At 42.8% G+C, this 15,226-nt stretch overlaps 1 protein-coding gene across 4 annotated transcripts in view; it reads right to left on the bottom strand.

Annotated features, from left to right (window-relative positions):
* Positions 1-15,226, bottom strand: part of CACHD1 (cache domain containing 1) — a 213,124-nt gene that overhangs the window by 31,792 nt on the left and 166,106 nt on the right. For all 4 annotated transcript variants that reach the window (XR_004325118.1, XR_004325119.1, XM_006181264.2 and 1 more), the window contains exons 13-19: positions 14,037-14,205; positions 9,255-9,397; positions 8,388-8,569; positions 7,385-7,495; positions 2,141-2,263; positions 899-998; positions 692-808 (exon numbers count right to left, since the gene is read on the bottom strand). Coding sequence is in view for 2 of the 4 variants with exons in the window: in XM_006181264.2 (XP_006181326.2) it covers positions 692-808; positions 899-998; positions 2,141-2,263; positions 7,385-7,495; positions 8,388-8,569; positions 9,255-9,397; positions 14,037-14,205 (945 nt within the window). In the remaining 2 variants the exon portion in view is untranslated. The remainder of the gene's footprint in view (positions 1-691; positions 809-898; positions 999-2,140; positions 2,264-7,384; positions 7,496-8,387; positions 8,570-9,254; positions 9,398-14,036; positions 14,206-15,226) is intronic.

The raw sequence follows: 15,226 nt of genomic DNA, 5'->3' as shown, positions 1-15,226 counted from the left end.
TTTTCATTTAACCCAATACATCTTTCCGATTATTATTAAAATGATACAAGTAATGATTTGTGAACACATTTACTTCTTGTGAATAACTTTTTGAATGTTGGTTCAGTTACTACCCATTTTAGTGCTCTCTCAGCTAGGATTATTTACAAATTAAAAAGAACATCCTTAAGATCTTTAACCATTTCTAGATAAATCTGCAGCACCTCAAGTCATAAGAGTATTCTAAGGCTAAAAAAAAATTATTTTTGGATGATCTGCGTAAGAGCTTTCATCTAACAGGGTGGATGACCAAGAACTAACCCAATTTGGCTTTAGGAATTTAAGGAGACTGATCTCTAAAAGACAGGAAGACAGGACCACATGGTGCCACATATATTTATACAAGAGTGTGGGAAGAGACTTCAGCAGACATTTCAAAGGGCTGAAATTGGGTGGGACTTTAAACAAACAAAACCAAAACAAAATACCAAGTGTGAGACCTTAAAACATTCGCTTCTCCACTGTGGTCTTTATGTCCCAGAACCGTCCAACTGCGGAGCAGGACTAAGGTCCTGGCAGGTCCTATCACCCTAATCCCCCTGGCAACGAAACAGCCAGGAGTAACTAACATTCAGACATAAATAAAGCATGATTCCACTGCACATCCCGCAGCAGGATGGAGGGAGAGGAGAGGATTGAGGAATCAACCTACCACGAGGCTCGTGTTGAATTTATAAAACCTCTGCACCGTCCTGTCACTGAAGCTGTTGCACAAGTTCTTCTTCACAAAGTTGGGATGGTTCAGGATGTCATTGGCTACCAGGGGCTCCTACAAGGCCAAGCAGAAAGAAGACAGACGCCACGTGATGAGCGAGCCGCAGCCTGTTGGCGAACTGGGCTCCAGCCTCACGGCAGTTACCTTGTGGGTGATGTGCTGCTGCTCCACGGGTGCGTGTCCCTTGGGGTCAATGAGGGTTGGATGTGCCACCAGGTAACCCCTGTCCTCCATGATGAAGCACCTGTGCCAAGACAAGGGCATCTTCATTTATAGAAGCTGCTTTTCTGTGCTTTCAGAGGGCGTTTATCCGTCTAGCTCTGAAACAAACTGCACTGCTCTCAGGTTCTCAATAAATATTCATGGCCAGGAGGCAGGCAGGCTGGCTGTCAGGTGACAGACACGTTATTCCTGAAGTGCTGGATCACCAGGCATGCGGTCTAAGGTGAGAGAGTCAGACCTGACTCTGGGGTCCCCTGCGTGCTTCATATCAGGTGCGACCACCCCATCTAAGTCAGAGGGGCTCAAAGATCTTTTGCAGGAATGTATAAAGTGGGAAGTTTCTTCCTGGGGGAGGGAGATTCTGAAAGCAGCGGCCTTGAGTACGTGTGGACCCCAACCTGAAGTAAACCATACCATTTTTTTCTTTCAGTGATAAACCTACAGAAAATACAACATTCAGTGTTTCCACACAACAGCACTGATGGAAACCCTGACGAAGTGAAGCTAGAACGGCTCTAGTCGGGATTATATTCTGCTCTATTTTACTCTGTGTTGGTCATTACAGTTTGCCGTGGATCTTGCATTTCCCCATTAAGGGCCAGCATGAAATTGAGCAGTGACATGAAGCATGGGCCATGAGATTGAAATAAGAAAGCTATTTTTAAAAAGTGGCCCGTATTAAATCAAGGGAAAGCCCTTGCTTTGATCAGACATGTTCTTTTGAAATTCAGGCAGCAAAGACGTTTAGTTCCATGAACCTCTTTCTGGGGAAACGTACAAAGGAACAGTCTAAGCGCCTAAAAATCTCACAAAGACTTTGGTTTAATAACTAAGTTAACATCAAAAGTACTACCCAAGGGTACCCTCTGGTCTTTCTAGCACCCAAGGTATGGGAAACCTCTAATTACTGACTCCTAGAGAAACAAGAGCTTTTGGAGAATTCTGTGCCCCCGCTACTCTCCTTGTTACAAGCCAGATCTGTTAGTCTAAGTCACAAATGGCATGCGCCTTAGAAAAATGAGAACAAAACCTCCCTAGTACAACACCCAGGCCATGGGCTCATGCTGACTATGACAATGTGGCTGGCATTCAACTAGAGACACTTGCCATCCTTTTCTTTGTATTTTGCAGCTAGATAGGATATGGTGTCCCTGAAGGACTTACCTTATTTTGTTGCCACCATCTTGGTTACAAACTGGCAGTAAGTCCATCAGAACCTTGTAGAAGTATCTAAGCGTGAAGTCAATGCCCATCACAGCCACAGTATGCCCGGAAGACAGCTGTGTACTTCATGTGAAAGAGATCAGAGAGAATAAGAGGCAGGTCTTATTTAAAGTTCAGAGCTACGTGCAACCATAAGGACATCGGACGGCATCAGAAACACATGCCCACTGTTCCTCCCTACTTTCCGCCCCTGCAGAAACAATCAACTAAATAAGTAATTCAGCATAACATGGAGATCTGATGAGAGAAAAACTCAGGATTAAAGGTAGGACTTTCTAATAAGACTAGCCCCAAACATTGGCAGCTGTAGAACGTGGCTGGTCCTGACAACAGGTGCTCAGACAACAGCTGGATTTTCCCTTGGCAAGAATCTGTGGGTGGGGTGAGAGGATGGACGTGTGGCTACTATGGTTCCTTCCATCAAGGAACCTTTAGACAAAGAACCTGAGTTAATCATTTCTTTCATTTTTATGGATAATGAAACTGAGATCTCATAAAGATTACCTAACTAGTGTTAGGTCCCACAAAACTTAGTAAAAACAATGTTTGGCTTTCTTTCTGTTAACACTACGGTTGATTCTACTCAAAACACAGCTCATGTTCTCGAATAAGACTCTCCTGGTTCATAGGCCAGTTCTGTCTCCATTCTCAATCCCTACTCTCAAAACAGGAGCCAAGGAGGATACAGTTGGGCAATACTACACAGTGCTTGTTACCCTTTTAGCTCTGGAATCAAGCAGACCTGGGGTCAAATCCTGGCCTGTTGATTTCCATCTGTGTGGTTCCTGGGATGGTATCTAATCTTTCTAAGCCCAGTTTTCTCACCTGAAAATGGGGTTAATAATAGTATCTATGTCAAAAGGCTGTTAACTGGGATTAAATGAGTCTGTTTATAATGCTTAGCAAGCTGCCTAGTATACTGAAAACACCCAATAAAAAGTTACACTAAAGAAAACTAAACAGGGCTTAAAGCTCAGTCCTGCAGAGTAAACTTTTTATTCTTTCAGAGAAATTGCTAGATATATCAGAAACATAAACTCCTTACTTGGAACCTAGTTTCTTTTTCATTTATGTTCATGGGTAGTTGGAGGGGTTAGGGTTGGTGTAATCAACAAACTCCTATACTTTTGTGGCTGAAAATTTGCAGAGTTTACTCAACATGACATGTTCCAAGAGCTCATCATTACCATCTTCTACCCACCTGATTTCTTCATAAAGAAAATCCCAAAAGAAAACTAGTGCCATTATTGACAGAAATCTTAAAAATAGTCATTGGAAACTTCAGAAGAAACTTTTGAAAGTAAAATCTTCTTTTGGAAACTCAAAACTTGGGAGTGAAATTAGCTTTGCCATGCAGACAACTGGTTACTGTCAACATTGATACTAACTTATATCAACCCAACCCTCACTCCTTCTGCCCCTGACAAAAGCATTGGAAAATGGGACCATGACCCATAATGTAATCTCTATCAGAACTTTGCTGTCAAAACTTGTGTTTGGCATGGGATGGGGGAAGACCATGTTATGGGGTTGTCTTTGAGAGGTTACTGCCTCAATAAGAGCCCCTATTATTACCTTGGTAACTTAAATTCGACCATGGAAGAAATCCAAGATGCAGTTACCTTATGAGGTCAGGTGCACTGCAGCAGATAATGCATTGCAGCAGATAATGTATTGCTACAGATAATGTATTGCTGAAGTATTAGTCAAAAAAAGTTTAAACTTCTCTTGCTTGTTCAGGGAAAAGTGATGGGTCTAAAAAACAGCCATCATTATGGTAACAGTGATGGCTTCCATATACTGAACGTTCACAATCTATAGGCACTCTGGTCGGCATGTGAATACATCATTGCAACTACTTCTCACAGAAAACTTATGAGGCATTATCATTTCCAGAAAACTGAAGCTTAGGGAGATTAAGTATTTGGCTGTCACACAGTGAATAACTAGTGGAAGCAGGAATTTAAACGTAGTGCCTTCAACTCCAAAGCATGTGTTCCTAACCAACAGGATACACTGCCTCCTTAGATCTGCCTGGTACTCACGAGTTTCCAAGCAGTTTTATATCATCTATTTAATTTCCTGTGAAGACATCAGAAAGGAGGTACAGTTCCCACTCTATAAATGAAAAATTAAGCTTAGATAGTTAAAAGACTTAAAGAAGATAGATCATGTATTGTTGATGCTTTAGAGACTGGTATGAAATCTGGTTCTTTCTACAATACTATAGCTGCCTCAGTGAAAAATACAACTCAGGTTTTTGGGGACAACTTGATTTTGTTTCTAAACTTCCCCTGTGCAACTGCCGTCTGCTCCAATATGATCAACATGCTGAAGTAAAGGCATATATATTGCCCACGGAAGTCTAGCATTCATATTTTCACCTGCATTTTAAAAATGCACATGGTTACCATAGCAACTCATGAAGAATACCATGGAAAAATCAAACCAAGCCTACATTTCTCAGCACAGCGGTCCCATGCTGCTTGCAGCACTTTGGTGAGGTTTTCACTGCCAAAGATCCGCCTGAACAGTCCCCCTGCTCACTGACTGTACTCCACCATCTCTACCGCATCATCGCATTACCATCCTCCAAAGAATGCGCACCTAGGTTCTCGGGCCACTAATAATGCTGATGAAAGAATCACAGCACAGTTACTACAAGTAACTGATAAGTGAGCACTGAAAAGCCCACAGCCCAACTGCTTCTGAAAACCAAGGGAGAGTGAGATTGCTTCATGACAAGCTGAACATGAGCTTAAGCTCTCTCTTCTGAGCTATTAAAATGCCAGGAATTTAAAGCACGAATAGCATGGCAACAAGAATAACTACCATTTATTTGGGACTTGACATTGGCAAGTACCGTGCTAAGCGTTTCACAGGCATCACCTCTAATTTTCATTGTATCAGTTCAAATGAGGCATTAGTAACTGTTTTACATACGTGGCTCAGAGAGTCATAGACCATCATCATCACCATCATAAAAAAGTATTTAACATTTGTTGAGCCCTTACCATGTGCTAGACACTGTTCTAAGAGCCTCACATATATTATTTAATGTAACCCTTAAACGATCATTTGAGACAGGCCCTAGTATCTCTCTTTCACAGGTGAGGAGTCCAAGGCAGAAAGGAATTTGTTTACAGTCATACGAATAGTAAATGGCAAATCTGCTTTTTCAGAATGGAATCACATCTCAGGACGGTGGGTTCTCAAGTTGGCACATGAGGCCAAAATCACCGGTAATCATTTGAAAGAAGGACCTCTGCAGAGCTCATCTATGAATGCATCTGTTAAGGCTACAGTTGCTTTGGTTGAAATCCAGAAGTGATCATAGATTTGGATTCTAAACTATGTTGAATGAAATACATGGCTCTAATTAATAACATTCTCAGCTAAGGAAAATGTTCAAATGATCAAGTCCATTTGATCTGCATATAGGTCAAGGCAAGAACAGATCCTTATTCCTGGAATACACTCTCACCAAGTGACTGATGGACAGGATTGAGGATTTAAAGGGCCATTTAACTCCTGTTAAACTCAAATAGCTGAACTTCTGTAGGCTAAGTGCACTGTAAACAGTAACCAAAATAAGGGACTTGAACCCAGGTCTTTTCCTAACTTGAATGCCCATATTTCCATCAGGCTTCATTTGGACTGACACCATACATATTTATGAATAAACTAAATGAAAATTCTTCCACTCATTCAAATTCTAACAAAAACATGGATACGAGCACAAAAAGTCTACACTTCTCTGTGACCCCCTCCCCTTCCCCCCAACAAAAATTTTGTGTAGAAGAAAAAATTAACACCTCTCGATAACGAGTGGCAGGTGACAGGAGCTGGATAGAAGGCCAGACGGAGACAGACAGACACACAGGCAGGCAATTCTCTGCCTGCTCCCTCAACAACACCTTTAGGAGCCCAATCATCATCACCCGTGTCAGTGTCATCAAAGACCAAGGTGACTTCTATTCCCTCAAAGAAACCACCTTTGTTTACGTTTTCTCAATTGATTAGAATATACAGGAGAGATGACAAGTGTTCCTCTTCAGACAGTAGTAGGCATATACCTTACAGATGGTCTGTTAATGAAAACACTGAAAAGATCTGTTCTAAATGAATGTTTACTTGTTTATATGTGACGGGGCTGAACAGATACCATGTCCTGGAAATAATAAATCAGTATCTGGGTGGCGGGAGGGCCCTGCTTGCTGTGAAGACACAGGTCATGTTGAAATTCCACACAGTACTGCTTCCCGATTCGTGCTCCCAATGAACTTGGCATTAGAAGAATTCTACTGAATGTCAATCATTTGATACATAATGAGCACCAGCGAAAAGCATAAAGTTAAGCAAGAAAATCTGTCTCCCCATAAATGTTAAGGCATCATTACAGATACCAGTCAAAATATGGCCTTTCTTGGTTGCTAGGGAAAAAATAGCTATTTGTATAAAGAAGAGATTAAAACAATGTGTTTGACTTGCCTCTCCACCCAGCATTTCACTTCTATTTCAACATTTCATTTGTAGTTGAGACACTGAAACCTTAAAAGCCTGAAATATAAAGCACGCTAAATATATTTACAGTGATCCTGACATTTTACCACATTCTTGGAAAATTAGTTTTCAAAATGCCTTTTCATTTTTCAAGCACAAAGCAAAACCAGCAACAAAACCACCACCGCCAATGACAACAACGGTAACAACAAACTCCTACATAATTTTAAACAAACTCAGATACAAGGGGTAACAGTTCCACGTCTCGATACCTTTTTTCCTTCATTAAAACTACTCTTTGCTTGGGAAAACACTCTCTGGTAGTAATAGTTCTCAGGCTCTCAGTGCTGTTTCTTTGACTGGTTTAGGACCAGCACTTCTAGGAACTGCTCTACTGAATCTAACATCTTGTTCTTCTTCACAAACACTATCGTGGCCAAGTACTGGGCTAATGTTTGACGGACTCAGTCACGTGATAGCCTTGTGAGGTATTATCCCCATTTTACAGACATCAGGAGGAAGCTCAGGAAATCTGAGATGACATAGCTAGAGAGGATATTCAAACCCAAGCCTGCCTCACATCAAAGGCCATACTAAACCTTGGTGTCTACTATTCCATTTAAATTTTCAAAATACCCTTATGTGCTTAAGAAACGAGTAAAAAATGAATTGAAATACTACCTGGATGAATGAATGGTATGACTGATGGTCACCACATAGCCAGCTCCTCCAACGTCTAAGTAAGGGCCAGTCAAAGAAATCAAACCCGGATTAGCTACAGCATGGAGATACCTAACGGAGAACAAAGGAAGTCATGTCATCTTAGGGTACGGACAACAACAACTGCAAATTTTGAAGAAAAGTGAGCTTGTAACCCTAAAAAATATTGTAAGTTATAAATCTCGCCTATTTTAACATTCAAATTCAAGAGGATTCCTATGCTCTACGACTGACTGCAGCATCAACACACGAGGTCAAGGAAATCTGAAGTTCTCTTTTTAAAAAAGATGCTGAACTCAGTACACACATCAGATTTTAAAATTATCTATAGTACAGATGCTCTAGAGGCTAAAAGAAAAATTAGTGAAGCATAAACTAATACAATTTGGCACATAAAAATGCACCCTGGATTGGGGGATAAGGGTGGGGGAACGGGCAGTAAAAACAGTAACTGACTCATGAGTGACTCAGATACTAAGCAGCATGTACCTAGAAATCCTGTTTTTTATGCCCAGGTTGTCCCCCTGCTGTACCACCTGGCTAGCTTTTGCTTTTGAAAATCAGAATAAAAATAAAGCCCAGAAGTAAAACACTGTTTTTTGGTTTTCATTTTCCATGGGTCACACATGCCCTTAAGTGTATCCACTGTGGACACACTGCCTACAAAGTGGGAGTCAAACTCCAGTAGGAATTGAAATGCCCAAATATAAAGCATTTCAGTCACAAAATTTCAATGAAGAGATAAAAACACTGTAAGCAGAGGAAACTCACAAAGCTGTTGTTGATACTACATTAAAAAAAACAAAACAAAACCCAAACTATTCAAAACCATATTTTCACTGCCACGAAAGTATCTTCTTTTAATATGACTGCTTCAAGTCGCTTTATTGTATGTATTTATCATGGCTCTCCAGGATTGAGGAGGTGGCTGGAACTTTTGATAATGGAAGCCCCTAAAACTCACCATTGTCTCCTCGTGGGATCAAATGCTTTGTCCATGAGGGAACCAGGATAAATTCTGAGGACGCCATTGGGCGTTGCTATGTAACGGCGGACAATGTAAGTGTTCAGGCTACTCATTTCCATTTGTGTCATCCATTCATCTGTGACGTGGCTGGTAGCCATTACTTCATTTCTGACAGAGAACTGGGGGACAAAGGAAGACATAGCAGGGATCCTTTAAGACCCACATGAAAAGAGAGTGGCCTGCTGGCAGAGCTTCCCGAAGCTCTCTTGCAGAGAAGCCAAGCCCAATTACTTCTCAAAAATCTTTCCACAGCAGATGGATACAGCCAAACTTGGGGAAAACAAAAGCTTACTGAAATATAGCCAGTGGACGTGTGATTTACTCAGTTGTTCATCTTTGCTAGGCTTTCTGTGTTTAAGAGGAAAACGACCTGAGAGTGAAGCATCACTAAACACACACACACGCACACATACAAACATGCGCGCACACGCACCTGCTAAATGTCTGCTTCTTAAACTTCGTCATATTTACCTCAACGGGCAGTAGGGGCACTTTACTTCTTCCCCTGGGAAAAATGGGGCTGGGAAAGCTTCCCTGGTCTCCGACTCACACCCCCTACCTAGACAACCCCTGGTGCATCTAAGGCTTGAAAGAGCTTCTTCATCTAGCCCACAGGGCTTCTTAATCCATCTGAAGGGTCATTGCCGACGAGCCTGCTTTGGGCCACACGCTGCCGCACCAGCCCTCCAGCTAAGAAAGAGACACAGACCCAGGGCCGGGCTTCCCACTTCAAAGGTTCGCGGCCAGCACCCACCCTGGGCCTGCAGAGGGCGCACCAGAGACGTGGCCCCGGCCAGAACTCACTTTGAGCCCCGGGTTAGCAATGAGGCGGGTGTTGTCACTGAGATAGGCCGTGTAGTGTTCCACCATGCGTTTGGTCTCCGGCTGGCTGAGGTGTTCATAGGGGGAGGAAAAGCTGCCTGCAGACAGCATGACGGTGGGACTTTCTGAAAGAGAAGCAAACAAAGCAGGCCTGAGAACACTGAGGCTTCACCTCAGGCCCAAACAAAAGCACGGTGAGGGCTCTGCCAGTCTGCCAGCTGCGGTGGCTGAAAGTCTTCCCTTTATAAGGAAAGCAAAGAACTCCAGGCTGGAAGAAAAAGTGCCAGACCTTCTCCCTGCAGGGAGCTTACAGTTGTCAGTGAACCTAGAGAGATGCTGGCAAACGCTCAGCATGCCTTAGACCTACACGTAGTATCTTACGCCCCTTAGCATTGAGCAGGCAGCATGGGACGTGGAGCCGGATGGGGATGAGCCTGAGCGCCAACATTTCCTGGCTGTGTGATGCTGGGCAAGTTACAATACACGTGATGTTTTTACCCAGCTGCAAAGTGGAGGAAACAGCAGTGCCAACCTTATAGAGGTATGATGAGAATTACAGTAGCTAATATACACAAAGAGAACAAGTTAACAAACGCAAATCACTTACAACAGTGCTGGCACAGGTCAAGCCCTCTGTATGTTAACTCATTGTTCATATTAGTATCATCATCAAGGAAGAAAGAAACATGAAAGAGTGAAGTCGGTGCAAAACTTAATTAAAAAAATTATTCTCACAGAGGGGGATACCAACGTGGCATAAACAGGAGCAGTGGAAATGAAGCAGGTGATGTACACGTATTTAATCTTTGGTTTTAGCTGAAGAGGAAAAGTCCAGTTCTTTATTTAACATAGATCCTCACAGTGAATGAATTACATTATGAGAAAAAACACTACATCTTTGTCTTTGAAATTTCCTACTCTTCAATTGTGTATTTTTGAAAGCTTTAAAAAGCACTGTCATGCGTCCTATCATTAAATCTGTGGTGCTCTTCTACTCCTTTTGCTTGCTCTCACTCATAGTGTCTCGTTTCCCTGTGGCCTGGCTATCTGACTGTGCTGCGCACTGTATTCAACAACAAATTAAAAAAAGGGACAATGAATCTATGCATGCTCATGTATAACTGAAAAATTGTGCTCTACACTGGAATTTGACACAACATTGTAAAATGACTGTAAGGCAATAAAAAAATGTTAAAATAAAAACTAAAAAAAAAAAACCCCAAAACAAAAAACCCCAAAACAAAAAACAAAAACAAATCTGTATGAACTGTTGAGCCCCAACAGGATAGGAATAACTTCCTCCAGAAAGGACCACTGTTTGATTCCACCAGGTGCGCCACCCCAAGATGAGGCAGCATGGTAAGGTGGAAAGAGTTCCCAACAAGGAGACTGGACACTGGCCTAAGTGCTGTCCTGTGAGGCTTTGGTATTCAGCTAGTCCATGACTAGCTAATGCTTTAGATTCTTCAGACAGCTCAGATGACAGAAATCCCAAGGCAAGGGCTGATTCAGCTCCAACCACCCTTACCCTAGTAATGCAGTCCTTTAGGACCTCAGCTAAAAGGATGCATGTGTGTAAGGGGTGAAAGGAAGTGGTTTCATTTATTCGTCTCCACCTTTTCGGGACCTTGGATTTGATTTCTGCCTCTCTCCAGCCCTAAGAAGATACCTAAAGCAGAGTTTAATTTCATGGCTGTTTCTTCTTTTGGTAAACATGTGCACTGTAAAAGCAGCTTTAAGTGTTGGCTTTCTTCTCTGGGTTCTTATGTTCTCCTAGACTTTGGTCCACTACCTTTCAGGTTAGTTCTTTGATGCTTTTCTAAAAGATTTATTGAAAAAAGATTCCACCCAGGATTTCTGGTTGAACCCAGCAGGGTGGGTCAGAATGACCTAGTCTGCCTTTACCAGAAGAAGTTGCTTCCACTAATACCATGTGTCATTTAATTCGTATCATCCTGGTATGGCCTGGGAGATTATTATCACATTCATATCAAAGAGAAGAAAACCAGAGACTTAAAAAGGGTAGGTTGCCTGGCAGGGTGCTCTGCGTTCACATGCCTGTGCTCATGGGCCCTCTGAGCAAGGATGCGCCAGAGATGGAGGACTGGCCTGGAACTCAAAGAGCTTGAGCCAGTGGGAGAGAGAAGACTGAAGAAGAAAGAGGAAAACAACAATAGATGAACACAGTAATGTAAGAAATGTCTCAGAGACAAAAGCGTTAGGCCAGAGGAAGGGGAAGAGAGGAGCTTGGGGAGTGGGCCTTTCTTGTAGTGACAGAGACTGGGCATTTTAGAAATAGCTGGTGCAGCAAGATGGATTGAAGGAGAGGGAGAAACCAAGATACAAGATCCAAAGCTTTATGTCCAGGAGCGAGACACAAAGCCCTCATCTACGTAAGACACGTAGTACTTACATGCATACTTGCGTATTTCACTGCATTGGATGACGTTCTCTTTAAAAATTCTCCTTTAAATATGAAAATGAATATACGTATGTATATGCATGACTGGGACACTGTGCTGTGCACCAGAAATTGACACATTGTAACTGACTATACTTAAATAAAAAAATTTTTTAAAAAATTCCCCTTTATGTACCAAGAAGACAATGTTCCTCCTTCAGCCCTTCTGACGGCAGCTCTGACATACATTTAACACCATGTCTCAAAATCCCCATCATCAGTGAAATTAGGTGGAAACCACTTATTTGCCATTGTTTCCCTTATTTTCCTTTTTTCCCCCCAATATTTCAATGATCTTGCTTCACTTCCGTTACCAGCCGACACTAACCCCCCTGGTGACTCCTCCACACACTGTCCTGGGGGTTCCATGGCCAAGATGAAGCTGAATGGTGGTCTGGTGGAAAGAACACCTAGTGAGAGCCAGACGCTGGCATGAGGTCTGTCCGTGTGCCTGGGACCAGCCCACCAGTCCAATGGAAGTTACTGGAGTTGAAAGCTCTACATTTTCTGGGTGTCTCTGTGAGGTAGCACTGTCCCACTGAAACACAATGCAATCCCCAAAGGTCATATAAAATTTTCCAGTAGCCACATGAAGAAAAAGCACAAACAGGATAAATTAATTTTGCTAGTATATTCTATGGAATCCAATCTATCCAAAACATTATCACTTTAACATGTAACCAACAGGAAAAAACTGGGTCTGTATTTTACACTTAATGGCAAGTCTCAACTTGGACTGGCCACATTGTAAGTGCTTAAGAGCCACATGTGGCTAGTGGCTACCATATTGGACAGTGTAGCTATGAAGGATTATCCAAAGGAAATAAAAAAATATCTAAGCTTGAGCTTTTTTTCTCATCCAGAAAAACTGCTACACTTCACTGTCTCAAATGTAAAAACAGTGACCTCCTCTTCACCAGCAGCAGTGTAGGATTGTTTACCTGGTTCCCACAGTGGCTAAGAGAATCAAGCCCATCCTAGCTTTTCAGTAAGCAGTTCATAAAAATATGAATTTAGAGGGTACACATACTCCTGCATAAAATCAGAAGGCAAACCCCCCCCAAAGCTCCCTAAACGATAACAAGCAAATGTAGAATCCAAGTTGGCATCTCTGGCCCTCTCCAAGTTGTCTGCACGGCTGGAACGCGGGACAGATAAGACCGCTCTCTCGAGCTCATATCCAGGCAGAAACTCGGATAGAATTTAAAGGAGAAACCCAAACACGAGTGCTCTCATTTGGAACCTAGAGATTGGTGGCTTCCATTTTTGATCCTCTTCCCATCTGTGTCCCCTCTACTCAGTTTGCCAGTTGTCCCATGATTCTTAGTTATTCACTTTTGAACCCGAAGTATTTTCAACGGTGAAGAGAAGAATGCCTGTTTTACGGCATTGTGAGTCTACCACGGTGCATGGACCACACACACCACTGATGCCTAGCGTGTGCCCGGCACAGGGTGGCTTGCAATAAAAGGCGGCCCAGGCCTGGGAGAGGCACGAATCACATCTCAGCCTGGCTACTTTCTGTGTTACCTTGGGAAAGCTGTGGCGTTGGGATAAACCCAACGTCCTCACCTGTCATAGGTCAACCCAGATCCTGAGTGTAGAAACCTGGCATATAACAAATGTAAATTCCATTTTGCTTCCTTTGAATTATTTGGAATTATTCCTATTTCCTAATCTCTTTTGAAGACAGGGACCTGTGGCAGATACGCTATGTAGACATACAGGTGTGCTACCCTTGGACCCTTTGACCATTTTCCCATCTCCTACCCTGCAGGTCCTCGTCCCCACATCTGTGGGCCTGCCTCTCATGGACCATACCTGTGACTCTCTTTGATGGACACTCCTTGGCCTGCTAAAACCTCTCTGCCCAGCCCTAGCAGAAGGCAGAAAATGACTAAGGAATATGAAAGTCCATCTCCCTTTCTTGAGCCCGGGCAAACTCTGCAGTGTAATTTATACTTCTAAGCCCTCCCCAACCCCCTGACCCTGCCCACAGGATTAGGTGGAGGCTGGAACTTCACCTAAAATCCAACCCTTGTTTACTTTCTCCTCCTTCCTCATCCCGTTTTTCTCACTTCCTCGATAGTTTCTCCTGAGAGTTTGTCCTTAATAAATTACCAACCCACCAACGCTCAGCTCAGTGTCTGATGGAGAACCCAATCCAAGTCCAGGACTCAAATTGTTTTTACACCTGTACCCCAACCCAGGCCCCGTAGGCATTCAACACCTTAATTAAAACTGACACTGAGGGTGAGCTGCTGTAGGAGCACAAAGCAAGCCGAGGAACGCGAGGCCTTTACCTAGAGTGGCCAGCTGTTTGAAGTGCAGGCAGGCGCTAGGCTGGCCCAGGAGGTCCAGCCGGTGGTACAGCAGCTTGCTGCTGGGGACAGTGTTGAGGTTCTTCAGTTGTTTGACAGGTATTTCCGGTTGTATCACCACAATGCAGAGAATAAAAGAAGTGTCTTGTACCTGGAAAAAAATCAAGAGAATTTCTTTTACAGAAAACAAAGGCTTCTGGGGATGGAGACTTTAGCTACAGTGTTTTCTGCGGTTTCTGTCTCCCCCGACCCCATAGGAAAATATTTGGTGATTGAATGAAAGGCAGGAAGATGGGGTAATAGGAATGGTTCTGACAAAGGATAACACTGTCTACTTTCTATTTTCCCTTCTGACCGAGGGAAATCAATTTCAGTAACAGAAAATCATGGAGCTAATGAAGGGATTAGGACACGGTCCCTTTGAAACAGCGACCCTCATCCCCTTCTGCTTGCTTAAGCTAATGGATACAAGCTGGAACGTGGCGTAAGAATACAACACTTAATTTCTGTTTGGGTTTGAAGTGTGTTTAAAAATATATCATTAGTTTTGCAACGAGTGTTCCGAGAACTATTTTAAATGCCAATGATGAATCCACACACACAGCCCGTGGAGAATCTGGTTTATTCATTCAGTTCCCCACGAGTGCTTTCTCTTCTCTTGGTTGGAGATGACAAGGACGTCAGACTCATGAAAAGTGCAAATCCTATGGCTCCCTCACAAAGCCAGCTTGACTTGGCCTTTCAGATGGGGGATGGCAAACGTGCTGTAGCTTGGCCAAATTTAGGCTCCTGTCTAGAGAGAGACAGGAGTACTTTCAAATTCGCTTTGCTTCTAGAAATGGATGCTTGAATAAAATTTGGTGGCAAAAATGTCTACCAAAGAATCAAAAGCCAAGGAAAGCTACTTATCTAGCTCCCTGACTTAAAAATACAAGAAAGCCACACTTCTCTAAGTCCATTATATTGGGAGGTGAACAGAAACTGTTTAAAAGATGGCTTGTAAATAAACGTAAGGAGTGATAACCGGTTAAGTCAGAACTAAAGGGTAGCCAGAACCAAAGTAGCTGAAAAGATTTACTTAATGATCAAGGAGAAAGTTTTTAACCAGGCAGGTTAGAGTTAAGTGCAATGTAGAGTTTATGAGAATGGTTGCAGAATCTTTTTAAACACAG

Source organism: Camelus ferus, chromosome 13 (assembly GCF_009834535.1).
Source record: "Camelus ferus isolate YT-003-E chromosome 13, BCGSAC_Cfer_1.0, whole genome shotgun sequence".
Lineage (NCBI taxonomy): Eukaryota > Metazoa > Chordata > Mammalia > Artiodactyla > Camelidae > Camelus > Camelus ferus.
Note: the sequence above shows the minus strand (reverse complement) of the source record. Positions and strands in the feature narration are given on the sequence as shown.